The 19,472-nt window shown below is 42.8% G+C and overlaps 1 protein-coding gene across 14 annotated transcripts in view; it reads left to right on the top strand.

Annotated features, from left to right (window-relative positions):
• Positions 1–19,472, top strand: part of LOC101934353 (GON-4-like protein) — a 57,386-nt gene that overhangs the window by 6,284 nt on the left and 31,630 nt on the right. For 9 of the 14 annotated variants that reach the window (XR_010594082.1, XR_010594081.1, XM_065574269.1 and 6 more), the window contains 15 exons: positions 1,471–1,667; positions 3,332–3,406; positions 3,765–3,815; positions 4,269–4,319; positions 4,933–5,028; positions 6,655–6,774; positions 8,215–8,385; positions 9,359–9,551; positions 11,921–12,022; positions 12,786–12,826; positions 13,555–13,658; positions 16,298–16,496; positions 17,206–17,292; positions 18,294–18,465; positions 19,297–19,441. Coding sequence is in view for 12 of the 14 variants with exons in the window: in XM_065574269.1 (XP_065430341.1) it covers positions 1,471–1,667; positions 3,332–3,406; positions 3,765–3,815; positions 4,269–4,319; positions 4,933–5,028; positions 6,655–6,774; positions 8,215–8,385; positions 9,359–9,551; positions 11,921–12,022; positions 12,786–12,826; positions 13,555–13,658; positions 16,298–16,496; positions 17,206–17,292; positions 18,294–18,465; positions 19,297–19,441 (1,804 nt within the window). In the remaining 2 variants the exon portion in view is untranslated. Of the gene's footprint in view, positions 1–1,470; positions 1,668–3,331; positions 3,407–3,764; positions 3,816–4,268; positions 4,335–4,932; positions 5,029–5,775; positions 5,927–6,654; positions 6,775–7,524; positions 7,577–8,214; positions 8,386–9,358; positions 9,552–10,576; positions 10,735–11,920; positions 12,023–12,785; positions 12,827–13,554; positions 13,659–16,297; positions 16,497–17,205; positions 17,293–18,293; positions 18,466–19,296; positions 19,442–19,472 lie in introns of those variants that run through there. The other 5 variants (XM_065574272.1, XM_042846274.2, XM_042846273.2 and 2 more) reach the window with 4 other exon arrangements.

Below are 19,472 nucleotides of genomic sequence, written 5' to 3'. Positions count from 1 at the left end.
TCAGTAGCTGACTAAGCCTTAGGGGCCCAGTGAGGAGCATGTTCTGAAACAAACTAGAGTTGATCCCTGCAGTGGTCGTCTCACTTATTGCCTAAACACTGGTCTCCTAAGAGAAGAGCTTGGATGCTGCTCTTCTCTTCTCCTGAGTCAGCAATACACTTAGGCTTGAGAAGCATGTTAAGTCTGATAAGTTTTCTAACCCACTGGCAGGGGTGAAAGTAAGGTAGGCCACTTACTGGTACAGGCCCGGGGGGCGGCTCCGGCCCCCGGAAAGGACGAGGCCTTGGGCGGAAGGGGCGGGGCTGTGGGTCAGCATCCCCCAACCAGCCCTTTCAGGCTGCCTGGCCTGCGCCATCCGGGGCTCCCGTGTTGATTTAAAAGGCCTGGGGCTCCGGACGCTGCTGCTGCGCTAGCGGCAGCAGCATCCAGAGCCCCAGGCCCTTTTAAATCGCTGGCCCCAGGGCAACTGCTCCCTTTGTCCCCCCCGCACCCGCCTCTCACAGGCTGCGGGGGAGGGGGGGCCAATGGGGCAGGGACATTAAAGCGCTGCAGGGCCTTTTGCCACGGCACCACTTTAACGTTGCTGCACTCCCTGCCGACTGGGGTGGGGGGGGTGCAGGAACGTTAAAGTGCTGCCGCGGCAAAGGACTGTCCTTAAAGCGCTGCCGCGGCAGTGCTTTAACGTTGCTGCCCATCCTCCCCTCCCCCCCGTCGGCGGCCCTGCGGGTACGGACCCTGCCGGCAGGGCTGCTGACGGGAGGCAAATGGGGCAGGGACATTAAAGTGCTGCCGCAGCAGCGCTTTAATGTGGTCTGGGTATGGGCTGGTGCGGGTTCATACTGGTATTGAGTACCTGCCCGTACCGGCTCACTTTCACCCCTGCCCACTGGTGCTGGGTTCCAGGATTTCCCTGATTTACAGCCTGACTGCATGGTTGCTTCATGGCAACTCCTTCAGGAGGAGGGAAAGTGGTTAGTATGGCAGCTCTGTGAAGTCGCTAGAGCATAGATGTCAAATACTTAGCTTAATGTATTTGTGGCCTCTGTGATTTTGTTCAGATTTTTCAATATCTGAGTCTTCCATTTGAAAAATGTGTTCTTAGCTCTTGTGGTTGTGAAGGATCAGTGCACTCTTGTCTGTCTGAGTCTGGTGTGGATTTGGGTTGCATGTGGTTATAAAATTATGTTCCAGCCCACATACTGTAACTAAAGATGGAATCCATCTTTCTCCCGAAGAGTGAGTTTGACACCCCCCCCCGCCCACCGATCTCCTGCACTACTTATAACATGCATAGGAGCAGGTCAAAATACCAAAGTTTTAGTGACTCATGGTTCCTATTCATGATCAGTAGGTGGAAAGCAGATGAGACCTGTTAAGTCTGCTGCATTCTATCTTCTGGAGAGTCCCACTGCCTGAGTGGGAGGTTGAGTCTTGTATTTTGAAACTGAATCGTTTATTGGTAATCTGCAGAGGAGCAAGATTTAGAGGAAGGTGAGAGAAGGAAGAAGAGGAGGAAGGCAACCAAACGTAAACGTGAAGAGAGAGGCCAAGAAGAGGAGGCGTCCTTGGCTTGTGATATCAAACTAGATGACATGCTTGATCGCACCTTAGAAGATGGAGCGAAACAGCACAACTTGACCGTCGTCAATGTGCGAAATATCCTCCATGTGAGTGGGGTGGAGTGGAGATGTATGTCAGTACTAAAAAAAGGAATAGACCCTGTGTATCTTCCTGGGAAAATGCTGGCTAGGCTGAGGTTAGCCTATAGGATTGCACAGGATTTCATAAACCGGGTAAACACAGTAATGATTCACAGACTAGTAAAGCTAGAGCTATCTATTGTTATAGGTGGAATTGATCCAGAACTCGGTCACTTACATTGTCATTAGCAGATGTTAATCTTTTACTTCCTGTGGCGTGATCTTTTGCAACTGGTTGTACCACACCTGAGATGTCCAGGACAAAGGCACGAGCTATTAAGATGGGATGAGAGGACATAAACTGGGAATGTACAAACCTCATATTTTCTGAGAGGACTGGGTTTCTTGGTAAAGGTCTTCAGGAATTGTGGTGGGACTGTTAATGGAAATGTAGTGTACTTAGTGACAAAGGCAACCTACTGATTTTTTAAATATTTTTATCCTATCACACAATTTCCACATGGGAATGAATTGTAGTGGAGAGAAAATCCACATCCCCGTAGCTACCTAGTGCAAAACTTGAGCCAGCTAATTCTGTAGTGAAGCACTTGTTGTCAGATTCCAGTCATCCCTGAACTGAGCCTAGGGAACACCAATGCTGTTTTCAAAATAATAATTTATACGGTTTATTTTAAGCTTTTCTTTGCATTCCAATAATGTTCCATGCCTGATGGTCACAGGAATTTGTCCTTTGTCCATTCTCTCTAAAAATAAAAAAATTAAAATTAAAATTAATGGAGATATCCCATCTCCTAGAACTGGAAGGGACCTTGAAAGGTCATCGAGTCCAGCCCCCTGCCTTCACTAGCAGGACCAAGTACTGATTTTGCCCCAGATCCCCAAGTGGCCCCCCCAAGGATTGAACTCTCAACCCTGGGTTTAGCAGGCCAATGCTCAAACCACTGAGCTATCCCTCCCCCTCTCTGTAGTGACAAGTGACTGCCACTGTTTCTGTTTCAGGCAGATTCACTAGGTATTACTATGTAAATGTCAGAATGCAATAAGTTTACCTTCCTCTACAGCCTGGCGCTGATGTGGTCATTTCCTTCCCAGAGCGCCCCATGCTGGCAATTTAGTTACAATATTTGGATTCAGGAGCCAGAGTCTCTGATCTCGTCTTATCTCCTCAATTTTTACTTTCTATAAGCTCTCCTTTGTTTTTCAGTTTTGTTTTTTTGTATCTCTCTTCTCTAGTAATCAGTGTGCTCTGAAATGTTGTAGCATTAAACTTGCCCTGGAGCAGTGGAATAGATACCATACTCTCAGTCTTACATGTGTGAATGTATGTTTTAAGATGCAAATTCTCCAGTGCTGCCCCACAGTAGCTTTTCTCATGTTCTTAAAACCAGCAAATTTGGGATTTTACATTATGTGAGAAGAACAGAGCTGATGTGTGTATAGACTGCACTGTTGTCCCTCCTAATAGCATTAGAAAGTTTGATAGGTTCATTCTACAGAATCTTTGCATGTAATGCAGGCCCTGCACTTTATCATAAGAGGAGCACTTAATATTTTCTTGTCCTCTTTCCACCTCCCACCACATTTCCAAGATTATTTTGAGCTGAGGTCTGATTCTTTTTCACAACAAAAATAAAAAAGGAGACTTGAAGCCAATTTTTATGTTCCTGCAGGAAGTGATCACAAATGAGCATGTGGTTGCCATGATGAAAGCAGCCATCAGTGAGACAGAAGACATGCCCATGTTTGTGAGTAACAAGCTTTTCCCCCCATTGCTATCTATCCATTTGCATGGTACCTTCAGACGCTGCTCTGACTGTTGAATCTTGCTAGTGATCTGATGTGGGGAGAGAAGAGGCTAAGGGTAGGATCATGGGAGAACTTGTATTGCAATATGTTTAGGCAGTTTGAGACACTAACTGCTCTGTTGGAACCTAACTGCTAAACAGAATCATCAGGTATAGAGTTTAGTGCAGAGATGTCATGCCCACCATGTCAGACAGGTGGTGTACTTAGCAACAAGAAACAAAGACATTTTCCATAAAGAGAGACTGATGAAAAATGTTATAGCTAAGAGTTTGCTTTCTTTTTAACTCTTTTTTTTAGGAGCCAAAAATGACTCGCTCTAAACTGAAGGAAGTTGTGGAGAAAGGAGTGGTGAGTATGTCATTTGCATTTTTTCCCATTGGTTTGGGAAAGGATAGAAGATGCTTTACTGACCTCTGGGGCAGTAGGAACTGTAGACCGAGGATGCTTTCTGTGAACTATTCCTAAGCCTAAAAAAATTTACAAGGTGAAGTGTGTGCGTGTGCCCATATTTGTAGTGATCTTAAATAAAGAAAATAGGGATTCCTTAGAGATGAACAGAAATGTACCAGATCAGAGTTGGAGTGGGTAAAGTGCACAAAGTGAACTTAGAGGATCTAATATAGGAGGGAGTTGTTGCCTGACGCCCAGATCTGCTGAGCGGTTTAGAAAGCTTATATTTTAAGGTCAGATGTTACTTGGGTAATTGGGGAAATAGGATCACAAAACACAGATGATCCTTTTATTTAACACTATGAAATCTGATGTTACACGGATTATTAATAATAGTTTTATTTCCATTAGGTAATCCCTGCATGGAATATTTCTCCAATTAAGAAGGCTAATGAGATCAAGGTTAGCAACTGAAAGGTGAATCTGTGCTGTTTCCTCTGTCTGCAGAGTCTGTTGCAAGCAGATTTGCATCCCTACACAAAAACCTCCAGTGAATATACTCATCTGATTCACCTTGGGCTCACATCTTTGGCCTTTTGTTTCTCTCTGACTGTCCCTTCTCCTGACTTTTAGCTTGTTTTCTTCTTCCGTGTTTTATTATGTGTATTGTGGTACTGCCCAGAGACCCCACTGAGGGCTGGGCACTGCCTATCTCAGAGAGTTGACAGTCTAATTTTAGATATGATGCAACAAGTGAGTGTACAAACAATAGGCTGACAAGGGTATCAGTGCTAGAAGCATGTGGTTTCATAGACTAGGTATGTGCAATATGAGATGCTGTGAGCTCATTCAGTGGCTTTTTAATATTGTAAATTGGGCCTGTCCTTGCACCTCTGAATCCACCCATTCCACAAGACTTACTTGGATACAGTTCCACATCCTCTGGAGCCTCTCTCCTTATCTTGACTCCTTCTCTGAGCTTCTCCACACATGTCCTGTGGTATGGGCATTTGAAACTGTAAAACTTTTAGCTTAAACCTGTAAAGTTCTTATACTTCCCTTGGTTTCACTGCAGCCTCCTCAGTTTGTGGACATTCCCCTTGAAGAAGATGATTCATCTGATGAGGAATACCAGCCTGAGGATGAGGATGAGGATGAGACTGCTGAAGAGGTAAATATGGCTAAACACATCTGATTATATCCACAAAGGGATTTAAGTGCTGAACAGCCACTTTAGGCACCCAAATCCAAAATATAGTCATTCAAAATCAGCTGCTGTCTAATTCCGTAGGTGGCTGAGTTGCTGTTGATAAAGTCCCTAGGTACCTAAAAATCTGCCAGGGGGTATGTGCACAGCCACCTAAATCCTGATGCCTTGGCGCCTAGCTCACACCTAGGTCCTAGCAGAATCTTCAAACTGTGTGTTCCCCCACCTATGGTGCCTACAGGGTCCAATCTGGTATGTGTGCTCAGAGGCTGCCTTAGAGCACACCTACTGGATTAGGTCCTGCACAAAATGAGTCAGAGGTTGTTTCTCTCCCTCCCTCCCCCCACCCTCGTTTTAATCCAATAGCTCAGTGGTTAGAGCCCTCATCCAGGATGTGAGAGACCTCGGTTCAAATCCCCATTCTTCCTGAGAGGATCTGCAGCTTGAACCCAGGTTTTTCATGTCTTGGGTGAGTGCCCTAATCGTTGGGGCATGAGTTATTCTGGGGAGGGTCTCTGTCTCTCCTGTTGAAGCTTTTCTAGTTTGCATAAAATGTTTAAATATTCACTGGGCCTTAGAGCGAGAATTATGCTCTAACCCAGTGGTTAGGGCACTGCCCTGGCATGTAGGAGAGTCTGTTTAATAGAGTCGTAGAATTTAAGGCCAGAAGGGACCACCAGGTCATCCAGTCTGACTTCCTGTATATCACAGACAACCAATGCCACCCAGCACCTGCACACTAAATCCTACAACAGAAATTGAATCAAGATATTCTAGCCCTCAGGAGTCTGAACTATTACATCCCACAGGCAGAGACGAGGAGGGACTGAGGCACACCAATGAATACATGAGATATACCCAGGTAATCCTGGCAAGTGACTCGCAGCCCATGTGGTAGAGGAAGGCAAAAAAACCCCCGAGGTTCCTGTCAGTCTGACCTGGGAGAAAATTTGCTCCTGACCCCACATATAGCAATCAGTTAGATCCTGTGAGCAAGAACCAACCAGGCAAGCATCTGAGAGACAGAATTCTTAGTACTACCTCAGAGCACTGTCCCACCCCGTCCAATGTCATATCTCCAGCTGTGGCCATCTCTGATGCTTCACAGGAAGCAGACAGACAAACCAACCCAGAATATACTGGGTGGGGAATCCCTTCCTAACTCTTGCAGGTGAACAGCTGCACCCCCGAAGGCATGAGCTTTTTAGGAACATCAGATAGATAGATAGAAACCAGAAGGGACCCTCAGGAGCCCTATCTGCTACCATCACAAACAACCCCGTCATACAATACCACATGTACATTTATCCAGATCCCTTAAAACTAATTAAAGGTGTGTGCCCCAACAACTCCTGTTGGGAGGCTGTTCCAGAACCTCACTCCTCCAACCTTTTTCTAAGGTTCATCCCTTGGTGTCCTCCCTGAAAGATTATCCTACTGGTTTTGGTTCATTCTTTCCTTCATAGTATACTGAGACTTCGACTTCATTATGTTAAAAGAAAATCACTGGAATGAGATATTAGTTGAAAAAGGGTACGTTAGTGATTGCAAAATTACTTGACTGTGTTTTGCTTTTCTTTTCTTCTATAGAGCTTGTTGGAAAGTGATGTGGAGAGCACTGCCTCTTCTCCTCGGGGAGCAAAGCGATCTAGGACAAGGCAATCATCAGATATGATAGAGACAGATGAAGAGGGAGCAACCCTATCTGAGGTACTGTTAACATCAAAGCTCCAGTACTTCCTGAAATAGCTTCAGTCTTTCATTATAAGTCACCAGTGAGAAATCCATAATAAATGTTGATTGTTAACATTTATATTATGGTAGCACTCAGGTGCTGATTTGACTCTGTCCCATTGTTATGGGTGCTATACAAAGAGGTGGATACAACCATGCCCAAAGAGCTTATAGTCTATGAATAGCAGTTTACAAAGAATCGGAGAGAGAGAGACAGTTAAAATATATGCAGTTTTTTATATATATATAAAAATTTCTAGTTACGTACATGTACTTAATTTCACCTACTGCACCTCAGCTGAGCCATTAAACATTGGATGATTTCTTATAGGCATCGAGACAGATATGGGTCTTGGAGAGATTTGAAAGAGACATTAGCGACCTTATGCATCAGCACAGGGCGAGTCTCCATGAATAAGGAGTAGTGTGGAAAAAAGTACCAAAATGTTTGTGGTGACTGTGGGCTGCAAAAGATGGTATTGTGGGTGGAGGAATGTGAATGGGGGAGGTGGGTGATGTGATAAGAGATATATAATGGATAAGTAGAAAGGCAAAGAGTTGGAAAGGGCTGTGAAGATTAGGACGAGAAGCTTACATTTGATTTGTTTTAAGGAAGAGAGTTATTGGAGGGATTAAAAAAAAGGGGGGATGATCTGTTCAAGAGATCTGCAAGGAACATGATTTTAACAGCTTCATTTTGTCTGATTCCCTCATATGCAACTGTAGGTTGGGAATATGTGATCATGAGAACAGATAATGCTGTGTGCTATGTGCAAGAGTGAGTCTGGCTTTCCCTGGCTTCTAAAGAGTGAAAACTTTTTATTCTGTTTCTTGAGCCTGTATTTTCTAGAAGTTAGGTCTTCCTGGAACCCCACATTCACATACCCCTCAACATAACCCCCCAACCCTCCCCAAATAGCCTAGTTTTTCTGTTTTTAATGATGCTCCTTGCAGTAAACAGGAAGGATATGGTGCTGCTTATCTTTTCTGTTCAGAAGCAATTATTAACCCTTTACCTATGGCACAGTGTATGGGATCAGAGGCAACATGGTGAATGTACTGATTTTTCTCTCCCTCCCTTTCTCCCTGCCATTGTCTCCTATCACCAATTTAATCTCATATAGTTAAAATGCTTCTAGAGCTGATAATTTTGGGAACTGATTAGACTGAAATCTTTGAAATTTTCTCTGCTCCTGCAGAGCTCTCAATAGTTACATTCTCACCACTATGCTTGCTAAAAATCAAGTCTACCAGAATCAGGAGAGTCCATTTCCCCCTGTGATGCCATGTTTTATTTTGTATTGCAGTAGCACCTGATTGTGCAAGGTATTATACAAACAGAAAAAAGACAATCCCTGCCCTCGAGAGACTGACTTAAATAAAATATGTTTAACATGAAGAACTTCTTTTGATTAGGTGGAGAAGGTTTCTGCACCCCTTATTAGGCATATTAGTGCTGAAGTGGTTCCCATGGGACCTCCACCACCACCTAAACCGAAACAGAGCGGGGATAGCACTTTTATGGAGAAGCTGCATGCTGTGGATGAGGAACTGGCCTCCAGCCCAGTGTGCATGGATTCCTACCAGGTAATGTGATTAGGGATACTACAAAAATGATACTGTGGTGCAAGTATAACAGTATTGTTGTTGATGGAAGGTGGTTGTTTGATCTGTACTGTCTAAAACCTGTCTGCTGAGTCCCTCTACACGCTGTCAACTTAATTTTGCAATCAAGCACATAGCTAACACTTTAAGATGCTTAAAAGTGAGAGAATTATACAAATCAATTAATTTTCCTTAATTATGCCCTTTGTTCACACTCTGCATTTCTCTCAGCTCGGATAATGAAAATCAGTTCCATCTGTTTCACATATGCATTCTTTGTGCTATATTGCTCAGGTATTAAAACATTGCAGGAGATGTTTCTTTCTAAAGTGTTTGGAATTTTTAAATTATTGAAATGTTTCTCTTTTTGTTATATTTTATAAATCTTGTTTTTACAAAATGTAACATTTGCCAAATTTAAGCTGATCGTGTAAATTGCTCCCTTTAGGTGACACTGTGGCTCAGCAGGGAAGCAGTAGACTGTAAAATTGGGAGCAAGAGACCTAAGAGGCTGGTGTTGTGGGTTAATGATTGTATTTCAGTGAATCTATGGAGCTGCAATAATACAGACTCTAGTAGAAGTTGTTCTGTCCTGCTCCTGTCTTGGAAAGGAGCTGTTGTGGTGATAACTGAGCAGTGGGGATGAACAGGATAAACCAACTGCTAAGGAGTAAAATATTGAAGGGGAAGAAAGCTCTTAAGGCAATAGGTTTGAATGAGGTGCATGTTGAAAAGATATTTATAAGTGATGTTAGTGTAATAACTACAGATTAATTAAATGTTACCCTTGGAGGGAACAACAAAGTAACATGAATCTTTTTGTGTCAAGAATCAGATTTTTCTGGTGTCAGGTTTGTTGTTGGTTTTTTGGCTGCACTGAAATGCCTGACATCAAAGAAATTAGAAGAATAATGGGGCGGCTGTGATTTCATTGTGCTTTCTCTCCATGTTTCAGTCTTTGGATGATAGCCTCATTGCTTTCCGCACCCGATCAAAGAGACCCTTGAAGGATGTTCCTCTTGGTCAATTGGAGGCTGAGCTCCGTGCCCCAGATATCACACCAGACATGTATGACCCAAATACTGCAGATGATGAAGACTGGAAAAGATGGCTTGGGGGACTCATGAATGATGATGTGGAGAGTGAGGGTACGCAGCAATACCTGGTTATTTAGTGGTATTGGTGGGGACATTTTCATCTCTGACCTTGATTAAGAGTTCTGTGGGAAGCTTAAAGCTTTCTCTTCCTGTCTATACCAGGCAGTCTCATGTACAGCCATTAGCTTGGTTATAACATGGATATGTTCTGCATGCCAACAGCTTTGCTAACCTTCCACATGTCTATGTTGTATTGGTTCTAGGCTCAATCCTCTCTTCAAGGCTAAACATGCATTGACTCGTATACTAGTATATATGCTAACTGCTGCCCATGAGTAATAATGAGGATGTTGTGCATTTCAACTGCACTATAAATACTCCAGTGTCCTGTTTAGCCAGCTCTGCTGTTTTTATTGTTTTTTATTTTCTTCCCCATGCTCCAACACACTGTTTGTATCAGCATCTAGATACTACAGTAATATGAGCTTTAGTAATGGATCTAGAGATGAGAAGTTTTGGCTGGCTGAGTCTGCTTACACGGAGATCTTTTAATGGCTACTAACACAGTGGATGCTCTTGTGTCAGATATTTTGGAGATTTCTTCTTCTTTTCTAAACCTGGCTTCCTTTCCTGCACTTTGTTCTACCTTTCTCATTAGATTGTAAGCCCTTCAGAGAAGGAACATTGACTTAATGTGTGTTTGCACAGTGCTTAGTACAATTGGTCTCTGATCCTGATTGATCATTTGAATGCAAATATATAATATAAATGTTTAATAATAGAAATTAAAACAAAACTTGGAAGCTGCTGTTCACATAACCTGATTCCTGAAACTGGAGTGAAGTATTTAACATTTCAACCTCCACCATTGCTGAAACTTTCCACAAGACAGCTTCCATAACTACCAGGATGAAGCCAGCTGTTGGTTTAATGTCAGTGCTGCCTTTCTCTTTTGTGTTACTTTTATTTGATTATGCTGGCTTCCTAGTGTCTCACCTGTGACAAATTGCTGTAATGCTTCTGAGACCGTTTACCCTCTGATCCTCATGCATCATATGAGTATCTTGGTGAGTCAAGTCCAAGACTGAAAACAAAGCATGTCTGAGGTCTGTGTGTAAAGTCCCACAACTCCCTGGAATGCTGAGGCTTTAAGATAACATCTTGAACCTCTTACAAGAAAAGAGGAATTTCCTGATGCGGTTGAACCTTTCATTCAACAGAGCATTTGAGAAAGGTGAATAGATATTGAACCTGTTATAAGGACTAATATAACTGCTTTGGTTTTAGTTTCGTTTGCAAACTGAATTTAACAAGGGCTACTGAAGCAGGCTAATGTTAGGAGAGGCTGGAATCATTGCTGGAATCATCTTCTTAGCATAATGTGCCTTAGGTGGCATATACCCAGGATGCATCCCTGAATTTAGTCTGCTGGTTGGATCATTAGCTTGCCTGGGCTGGGTACTGACGGGGACATGCGTTGACCTCTTTTAGAAGTAGTAGCATGAAAATACCTTCTTCGTGGATCGTGTTTTCTAAACATCTTACCATTGTTGTTGCTCTCCTGGACTCTTTCCAGTGTCCACATCTTCCTTAAAGTGTGGGGCCCAAAACTGCACACAGTATTATAGCTGAGGCCTCATTGCCGAGTAGAGTGAAACAATTACCTCTTGTATCTTGCATATGACATTCCTGTTAATACATTGCAGAATGACATTTGCCATTTCCACAACATTATATGAGTAAATCCCATTGACTTCAATGGAAGAGTAAAGCCCCAGGATGGGCAGGAGGAAATCTTAAAATGACTTATCCAGTGAGAACCTGGAGCTTGGATTTGTTTGTCAGATAAGAAAATACAGTTGGACCTATTTCTTGTTGTAGTAGTGTCTAACTTCAAAGTGCAGTATAGGGTATACCTTGAGTTTATTTATCAATGTGGTGTTTTTACGTGAGGGGCACCATGTTGTATTTACCATCATGGTTTATGCTCTTATAAGAAACAAAATAATTCAGAGGTTGATTCTCTGTCTTGCCTCTTGTCATCACTTACACCTGTGCACAGTGGGTGTAAAACACACCGATTAGAATAGTGGCATTATACACTCACTTTCTGCAAATTTAGATGACACAAATTACAGCTAGTGGAGAATCAGTCTGTCCTTACTAAACAGGAATGGTTAAAATACTAGGGAAAGAAATGAGGGTGCTACAAGTGCAGATTGAAAGGAAGATAGTTTTGTTATTACTACCACAGCAATTGAGCAAACTGGGACCCTGTTAAAACTAATACTAACTCAAGTCCTGCCTCTGTCTGGCAGGATAGCCAGTAAGCCCAGTGTTTCTCCCCAGGTTGCCATTAGCACGGTCTCCCTTACAGTTTGATTTATGAAAAAATATGTTTCAAACATTTATCTTGTTAGATGAGGCAGATGATGATGATGACCCTGAGTATAACTTCCTGGAAGATCTGGATGAACCAGACACAGAAGACTTCAGGAATGATCGTGCTGTGAGAATCACCAGTAAGTACTGTGATAACCTAAGCTCAGCTCCTTCAGCACTGCTTCTGTTAGAATTGTTGATCCAAATTGAAAACTTCAGTGTTTGTTGCAAAGGTTTTGCAAGGCATGGCTAATTTAAAAAAAAAAAAAAAAAACTGAACCACCCCCCGCCCCCCATGCTGTTAACTATACAGAGGAGCTGGTGAAGTAATGACTCCCCATAAATGCATGAATGGATCTGGCCAGTGGTCCAGCATTGCCATCAGGTACAGCGACATAGTTCTGTTTTAGACAAAATGAGACTCTAGCCAAGATACTCTGTGGGTCTGGTGTGGGCGTTAAGGAGGTTAGATAGGGTTGCATTGAAGGACTTTACTGTGTTGCTCGGGCCTTCAGCTGTGAAGTGGGGTCAGAGCTGCAACATTAGGCGTATAGAGAACATGTGGGGAGAAATAGCAGCCTGAATTTGGATGAAAACCTTGTGACCACAGTTGCAGGAAGCTGATCTCTTAAATCACAGATCAAGGAGGTGAAGCCATTCTGGCATACACAGGGGATTAGGATTGAGTGGCTGAGAGGCAGGCTGTACTTGGATGCTTCAGGGCTGATCCTCATCACAAAGAGAAAATGTAAAAGTATATGAGAGGCTCCCCTTTCTTCCCACTTGTGTTGGAAAGTTTGCAAGGGTTTGTCATCTTCTGAAAAGGAAATCCTGCAAATTGCTGAAATTTTTCTTACTGGATCACTGACTGTTTCTTCACGCACCCTATCTTGTCTCTTACAGAGAAAGAAGTAAATGAACTGATGGAGGAGCTGTTTGAGACAGTAAGGGCAAGTCTATACTACATAATTAAAGTCAACCTTAGTTATGTCAACATACAGCCACCGCAGTAATTAAATAGTTTTTGCATGTCCACACTGCACTCCTTGTGTCAGTGTTGCATGTCCTCTCTAGGAACGCTTGCACCGATTTAACTGTCAGGCTTCTGAAAGGCAGCAACTGTTGATGTGCGCAATGCAATATCTACACTGACGCAGCATCGACCTAACTACATCAACCTAAGCGCTACACCTTTCGCGGAGGTGGAGTTAAGTCAGTGTAATGGGCGAGTTACATTGGTGGGAGCTGCATTTTAGAGTAGACGCTTGCAGAGTTAGGTTGACATAAACTTCCTTATGTCGACCTAACTCTGTAGTGTACACCAGGTCTAAGTGAGACTTTTAACAATATGTGGGAGTCTTTCTATCCCGGAACTGACAGAGGGTCTCTGAAGGTGCCATCATAAGCCAAAGAGAGGGGACTTTACTGTATGTCTTAGCATAAACTCACTGCAAGGGGTCCTGTCATGTATGTGCAACTGTGAGGAGGCTAAAGCATGTACCCCAGTGAAGACCCAAGGGGGCTGAGCGTGTCTGCTGCTGATGACATCAGTATAGGTCCATTGTGATTAATTTTATACTAAGCCAGAAATCCCTCTGTACTAAAAGTAATTCCCTGAACCTCAGACAGAGCCTCATATACCTGACAACTGCTGAGCTTTGTTTCCTATCAGTTTCAGGATGAGATGGGTTTCTCCAACATGGAGGATGAAGGCCCAGAAGATGAGGACACTGTTGTAGAGTCACGGCCGAATTTTAACACACCACAGGCGCTTAGGTATGACTGTCTGGTCTCAATAAAAACTGCAGAGGGTGCCCGGGCACCCAGCTGTCAAATAAGATGTAATAGAAAGAAGATGGAAGCCACACACATACCATCCAGATGGCGATGGGGTCCATAGCCCTTTTGCTCTGACTCCCTGATACAGTAATGTATTTGCTGCAATTTGTAGGTATCATGGAGGGAGCCAGTACAGACAGTGCTTCTCAGCGAGGGGGCCAGGAAGAAGGAGGCAATGCCCTGAAGGAGAGTATAATAGTGGCTTTTAGTGGAGGAAAAGCAGTGGATCTCAGAAAGAGGGGTCATTGAGGGACTGGATTGTATTCTAGCAACACAGCTGAAGGGTGACAGCTTTTTTAACTTCCTCCAGAGGAGCTCACTTATTACCTCCAGCTTTCTTGGTAATATGAAGGCACTGTTGAGGAGTTGGGCTGTTCAAGTACAGTAGAACCTCAGAGTTACGAACCCTCGGGAAGGGAGGTTGTTTGTAACTCCGAAATGTTCGTAACTCTGAACAAAACATTATGGTTGTTCTTTTAGAAGTTTACAATTCAACATTGACTTTACAGCACTGAAACTTTACTATGCAGAAGAAAAATGCTGCTTTTAACCATCTTAATTTAAATGAAACCAGCACAGAAACAACGAGGAGTCCGGTGACTCCTCATTGTTTTTGTGGATACAGACTAACATGGCTACCCCTCTGGTACTAAGCACAGAAACAGTTTCCTTACCTTATCAAATCTTTTTTTAAACTTTCCCTTTAGTTCTTTAGTAGTTTACGTTTAACATAGTACTGTACTGTATTTCCTTTTTTTTTTTGGGGGGGTGGGGTGGGGGGTCTCTGCTGCTACCCGATTGCATACTACCAGTTCCAAATGAGGTGTGTGGTTGACCTGTCAGTTCGTAACTCTAAGGTTCTCTAAGGTTGCTAGATTTGCCTAGCAAATCTCCCAGTGCACATCACTTCTTGAACAGATGGGTGCTGCTAGTCAGGAAAGAGTTGGACTGGCAGAGCTGTGTAAGGGCACGGGACTGAAGCAGCTGTCAGCTGTGGACAACATTTGTTGCCTTTTTGATAACTATTAGCATGGGCTAAATTTTAGTCAATGACGTGGAGCTGATCGGCTTCAGATCTCATGATCCTTCTCTTGTTCTTAGTTAATATTTATTTTGACAAATAGTGGCTTACTATTGAAATGGTAACAGTACCTGGGGGGGGCTGAATGTGAATTGCAGTTTGAATAAAGTCTCCTTGTCTATGGGGCAGCTCAGCTCAAGACTAAGCTGTATCTGTTTGGGAAGGGAGCTAAAGTGACTGCTGGGCATCTGCACCATTCTCTCCAGATGAGCAGTACTGGAGGGGAGTGCGGAAATCTTAGACCAGCTACAAACTTATTGTGAAGGGTATTTCATGCTCATTTCCCTAGTCTGTCTGAGGTAAGGTAGGGTAAGTCCTTCTCCTAATCGGTTTCTTCTTCCCTGGTATTATCTGTACATAATGTTGTTCCTGGACTACTTTAGGGAGGTAATTTTGAGGGAAAATTTCACCTATTTGTTCCATTGGTTCCTTCCCTTTAGTATCTTGTAATGTAAATGTCTTAGAGGGGCCTTGATTGTGACTAGCTTTGAGCGCACATGCTGGGTCTGTTGTGGAAGTGAAGCTGATCCTAGTTGGGTCAGAGATGGGAGAGTGTTGATTGGGCTATCTATAGAGCTCTGTCATAAGCAGGCTGACACTTAAAGCTGTTTGCAATGACAGGAATATTTACAGCACTTCTCTGCTGCAGCAGAAACAAACGTGTAATAAAATAGCCTGCTGAGTAAAACTCAGGGGCACTCATTAATATTTACAAAGTGTGTCAACAGCATTGGAGAGCTGCAAGTGATCTCATTGGGACTGATGATGGTAATAGCCAGCAGCCATAGTACTTTGGGCTGTGATCTTGTTTAATCCCACAAGCTTGGGTCGGGTCTGATCTAGTTCTTGAATGATCTCTTTTTAGCAATGTCTTATCTAGGTTCTTATACCGTGGCCATTACAGTGGTATCTGAGTACTTGAATAAAATGGTGCAGGAAATGATACAGGTGACTGAGTAGGGAATGCTTTTATCTGAGTCTGTAACTAACCAGTACCCCAACATGGTGTTAGAGTGGCACGGTGCTTCTGAAGATGCTGCATTCAGATGTAAAACTAAAGCCCTGACTGCTCGTGGTCATTAAAGATTCCATGACACTTTTCTTCACAGGATTATTAATCCTGGTGTGGTGGCCAAACTTTACCTCAGGTAATTCTATTCTGATTCTCTAAATTCTCGCACCTTTAACAGGACACAGGATTTGCCTTAACCTTTTAGGACAGGAAATTAACTTTTGCTTTGGGCTGTTGAATGAATAGGTGTTGTCCCACTCCAGGAGAGGCAGCATTGCTGGGGTAGGTGAAGGGATTTTTGTAAATACTAGGTTTATAAAATACTTTGGGTACTTTGAGATGAAAGGTGCTATAGAAATGTAATTAATATTTTAATTGTGCTTTTCAGAAACTAAGTAAAATCTACTTGATACACCAGGTCATTAAGAGCGTTGTCTGTAAATCATGGACTTGGCATAATACTGTCTGCTTGATCTGAAACAGATTTGAAGAGCCTCTGGCCAACTTACTCAATGAACAGCACCGGACTGTGAAGGAACAGCTTGAACAGCTGAGAATAAAGAAATCTTCGACCAAGCAGCCACAGGAGATGGAGAGGTCTAAACCTCAAATTGAGAAGCCACTTCAGACCCTAGTTTTGGACATGGGGCAGAGAAAGAGGCTGCATCAGCAAATGCAGCAGGTAAGAGATGTAGTAATTATCAAACACAAATATTACACCATCTTATCACAGCTTCATTGTCAACTGCAGGGCAAAGGCCTCTGCATAGCATGGTGACACCATCAATGCTACAGGAAGCACTCAAGCAAGTTGCCTACTGAAATAAGGTACACATTTTGTACCCTGGAATCTGGTACCACAACATTAGTGAAACAGATCTGTGCACTACAATCTGGTACCACTTTCTGGAATGAATTAAAATCATCCAAGGGAAGTGGTTGCCAAGAGGTGAATTCCATCCTCCTTAACTAGATGTGAGAGAGCTGTAGCAGTCATGCTTTAATCTGACTGTTGAAGCAATGATTTAATTCTAAACCCCTATTTTTGTGGCCTTCTAACTTTCTGAAAATATTATCCTTTTAGCTGGAAATCGTTCACTATAAAGTGGGTGCACAACTGGTTGAAATACCATAGTCAAAGCAGTTATCAGTGGTTCGCTGTCAGACTGGGAGACATATTTTTTTTGCTTGAAAATTGCATACCATTCACTTGAGACGCAGCACCCTTGATTGTGGTCATCAGCATAAGGTCCTCTTGATGACCCAGATATAGTAGATATAGATATAGCCTGGCCCGCTAGGGTGCTTACCCTGGCAAGCCGCATGCCAAACGTTGCCGACCCCTGTCTTAGTGTATGGAAAAGCTTCATCTGCCTGACCTGTTCTTTCAGCATGTCCAGCTCCTGACTCAAATCCACCTTCTTACCAGCTCCAACCCTAGTCTGAGTTCAGAGGCCAGCACCACGAGGATGTTTCTGGTAAGGATCTAGCTAAAGTTAGAAATACAATAATTCTATCGCAAAAATAAAGGCTGCCATTGTCTTTAATCAAGATGACTTGGTGTGTATTTTCAAAATGAGCAGTGAAGGAGAGGCATTGTTATGTAGCTGCAGCTGCCTTTACGTTGCTAAATGGTTCAGCACTGTGTGAGAGAGAGTTTGCTGTCATGGGAGAGGAGCCTAGTTAGTGCAGTGGGCTAGTGCACTAACAATGCCAGTTTAGGTGAAAATTAGTTTTGCTTTCTGGTTAGTTTTAACACAAACCTCCATCCAGTCTGACACTACAGACAGTCCCTGCTCTAGAGAGGACTAGGGTGGGATTAGCAGGACTGCTGCAGGTTGGAATTGAAGGCTTGGGTGAGAGAAGCGTGTTCAGCTAATGCCTGTGCTATACTTGTCTGAAGCCTATGTGGGCATTTGCTGAGGGAAGTACAAAAAATCCCAGTGAGGGTGGGTTGGTTAGTGGGAATGCCCTGCAAAGCTTAAAAAAAAAAAAACAATCTGACTTCATTCAGCTGAGAAATATTTCCTTAACATTTGTTTCAAATGATAGTATTATCTACATACTAATGCTTGATCAATTGCTTACTGAACGAGTTTGTAACTGTGTGTAATGGCAATAACACAGTGTTCTGTGTTGGCATGTTTTTTGTATTTTTTTTTTTTTGAAAGATTAAAAACAAAGCTTGAAAAGGTCATTCTTAGAACAATTTCTGTGATTGCTCTGTGATCTTTAATGGTTCTGCATGGGAATGGGGGAGTAATAACTCACAGCAGAGCTGGGGCTTTACAGTTTCAGAGCAGAATAAATGTAATCAATTGTCTCATGGCTCGGTATCTCTGAAAAGCAGGTTTGACGATAACTGAAACTTTCTCTGCCTCCTATCTGGCAAGTTTGCTTTCTGAATGACTTGTACATACACGAGTACTTATTACATTGAAAGTAAGTCCCTTTATCTCCTTTGTGTTTGACTCTTCAGACTGAGCTGAGTAACTTTGCTCACAGTTCCATGCTCCTTCGTCAGCAGTTCCATCCCAAGTTTCAAACAGTGTTCCAACCATGTAACTTGAAGGGAGCGTTGCAGCTCATTGAAGACTTTCATGCCCAGGTCAAAGTTGATTGGAGCCCTCGCAAAACTGTGAAGAAGAGTGGTATGTAGCTGAAGGAGCAGGTTTGTAGGGTAGTAATAGCCTTTTTGGTGATGCCCTCTCCTCAAATGAGATGGATTCCAGATTTTTTGCTATGATTTGAAATGGAATTTAGCATTATTTTGCAGCATTGTTTCTAACGTGGCTTTAAGCAATGACCTCAGTATTATTGGCTATCTTTTTCTACTTAAGCCATGAAAATGTGACACAGTAAGCTCACATCATAGGGATTTGTACAAGATTGCTTAGCTTGGTAGTCCGGAACACATGATATGTTTGCAGATGTTTCAAGATTTGGAAATCCATCAAGAAAGCAACAATAGATTGGAAAAATGTGTTCCAGTGGTTTGAGTGATGCATCAAAGACATTTTCTTTTGGTTGAGATGGTTCCACTAACAGGACTAGGGACTTGAACTATGAAATTGTAAAATTAAAAAGCATTCTGAATGGATAGTTTTGGAAATTTTTGTCATGACTTTCTCTTAGCCAAATGATAGGCAGATTAGAGTCAAATAAAGCCATTCACTGATTAGAGTCAAATGGAGCTGCTCCATCCTTTCACAGAGCAGATATTGCACACACAATTCTGTGGGGAAATCAAAAAGAAAAGTAACTTTTGCTGGGCTAGATTAAATTCTTAGTTTTAGTTTCTTGTGTTCTAAACCAAAATCCAAAGGTTGTGGGGGGAAAAGTAACCCCAGCCTGTACTGCTTTCACAGCAGGAGTTATAGGGACAACAGCTTTTACAATAAAGTAATGGTGAGTTTCATAATTTAAGCATCTGTGCTTGTGAGGTTCATCAACTTGTGCTTATCCGCGGATTTTTTTCACAGCAAATGAATTCCCCTGTCTTCCAAAGCAAGTGGCATGGATTCTGGCAACGAGAAAAGTCTTTATGTACCCAGAGCTGTTACCAATTTGCTCCCTGAAGGCCAAAGCCCCCCAGAACAAGATTATCTTCACAAAGGCAGAGGACAAGTAGGTGTTCAATGTTAGTGTGTGTGGTTTA

Source organism: Chrysemys picta, chromosome 20 (genome assembly GCF_011386835.1).
Source record: "Chrysemys picta bellii isolate R12L10 chromosome 20, ASM1138683v2, whole genome shotgun sequence".
Lineage (NCBI taxonomy): Eukaryota > Metazoa > Chordata > Testudines > Emydidae > Chrysemys > Chrysemys picta.
The sequence above is the reverse complement of the archived record's forward strand: the minus strand, read 5'-3'. Positions and strand labels throughout refer to the sequence as shown.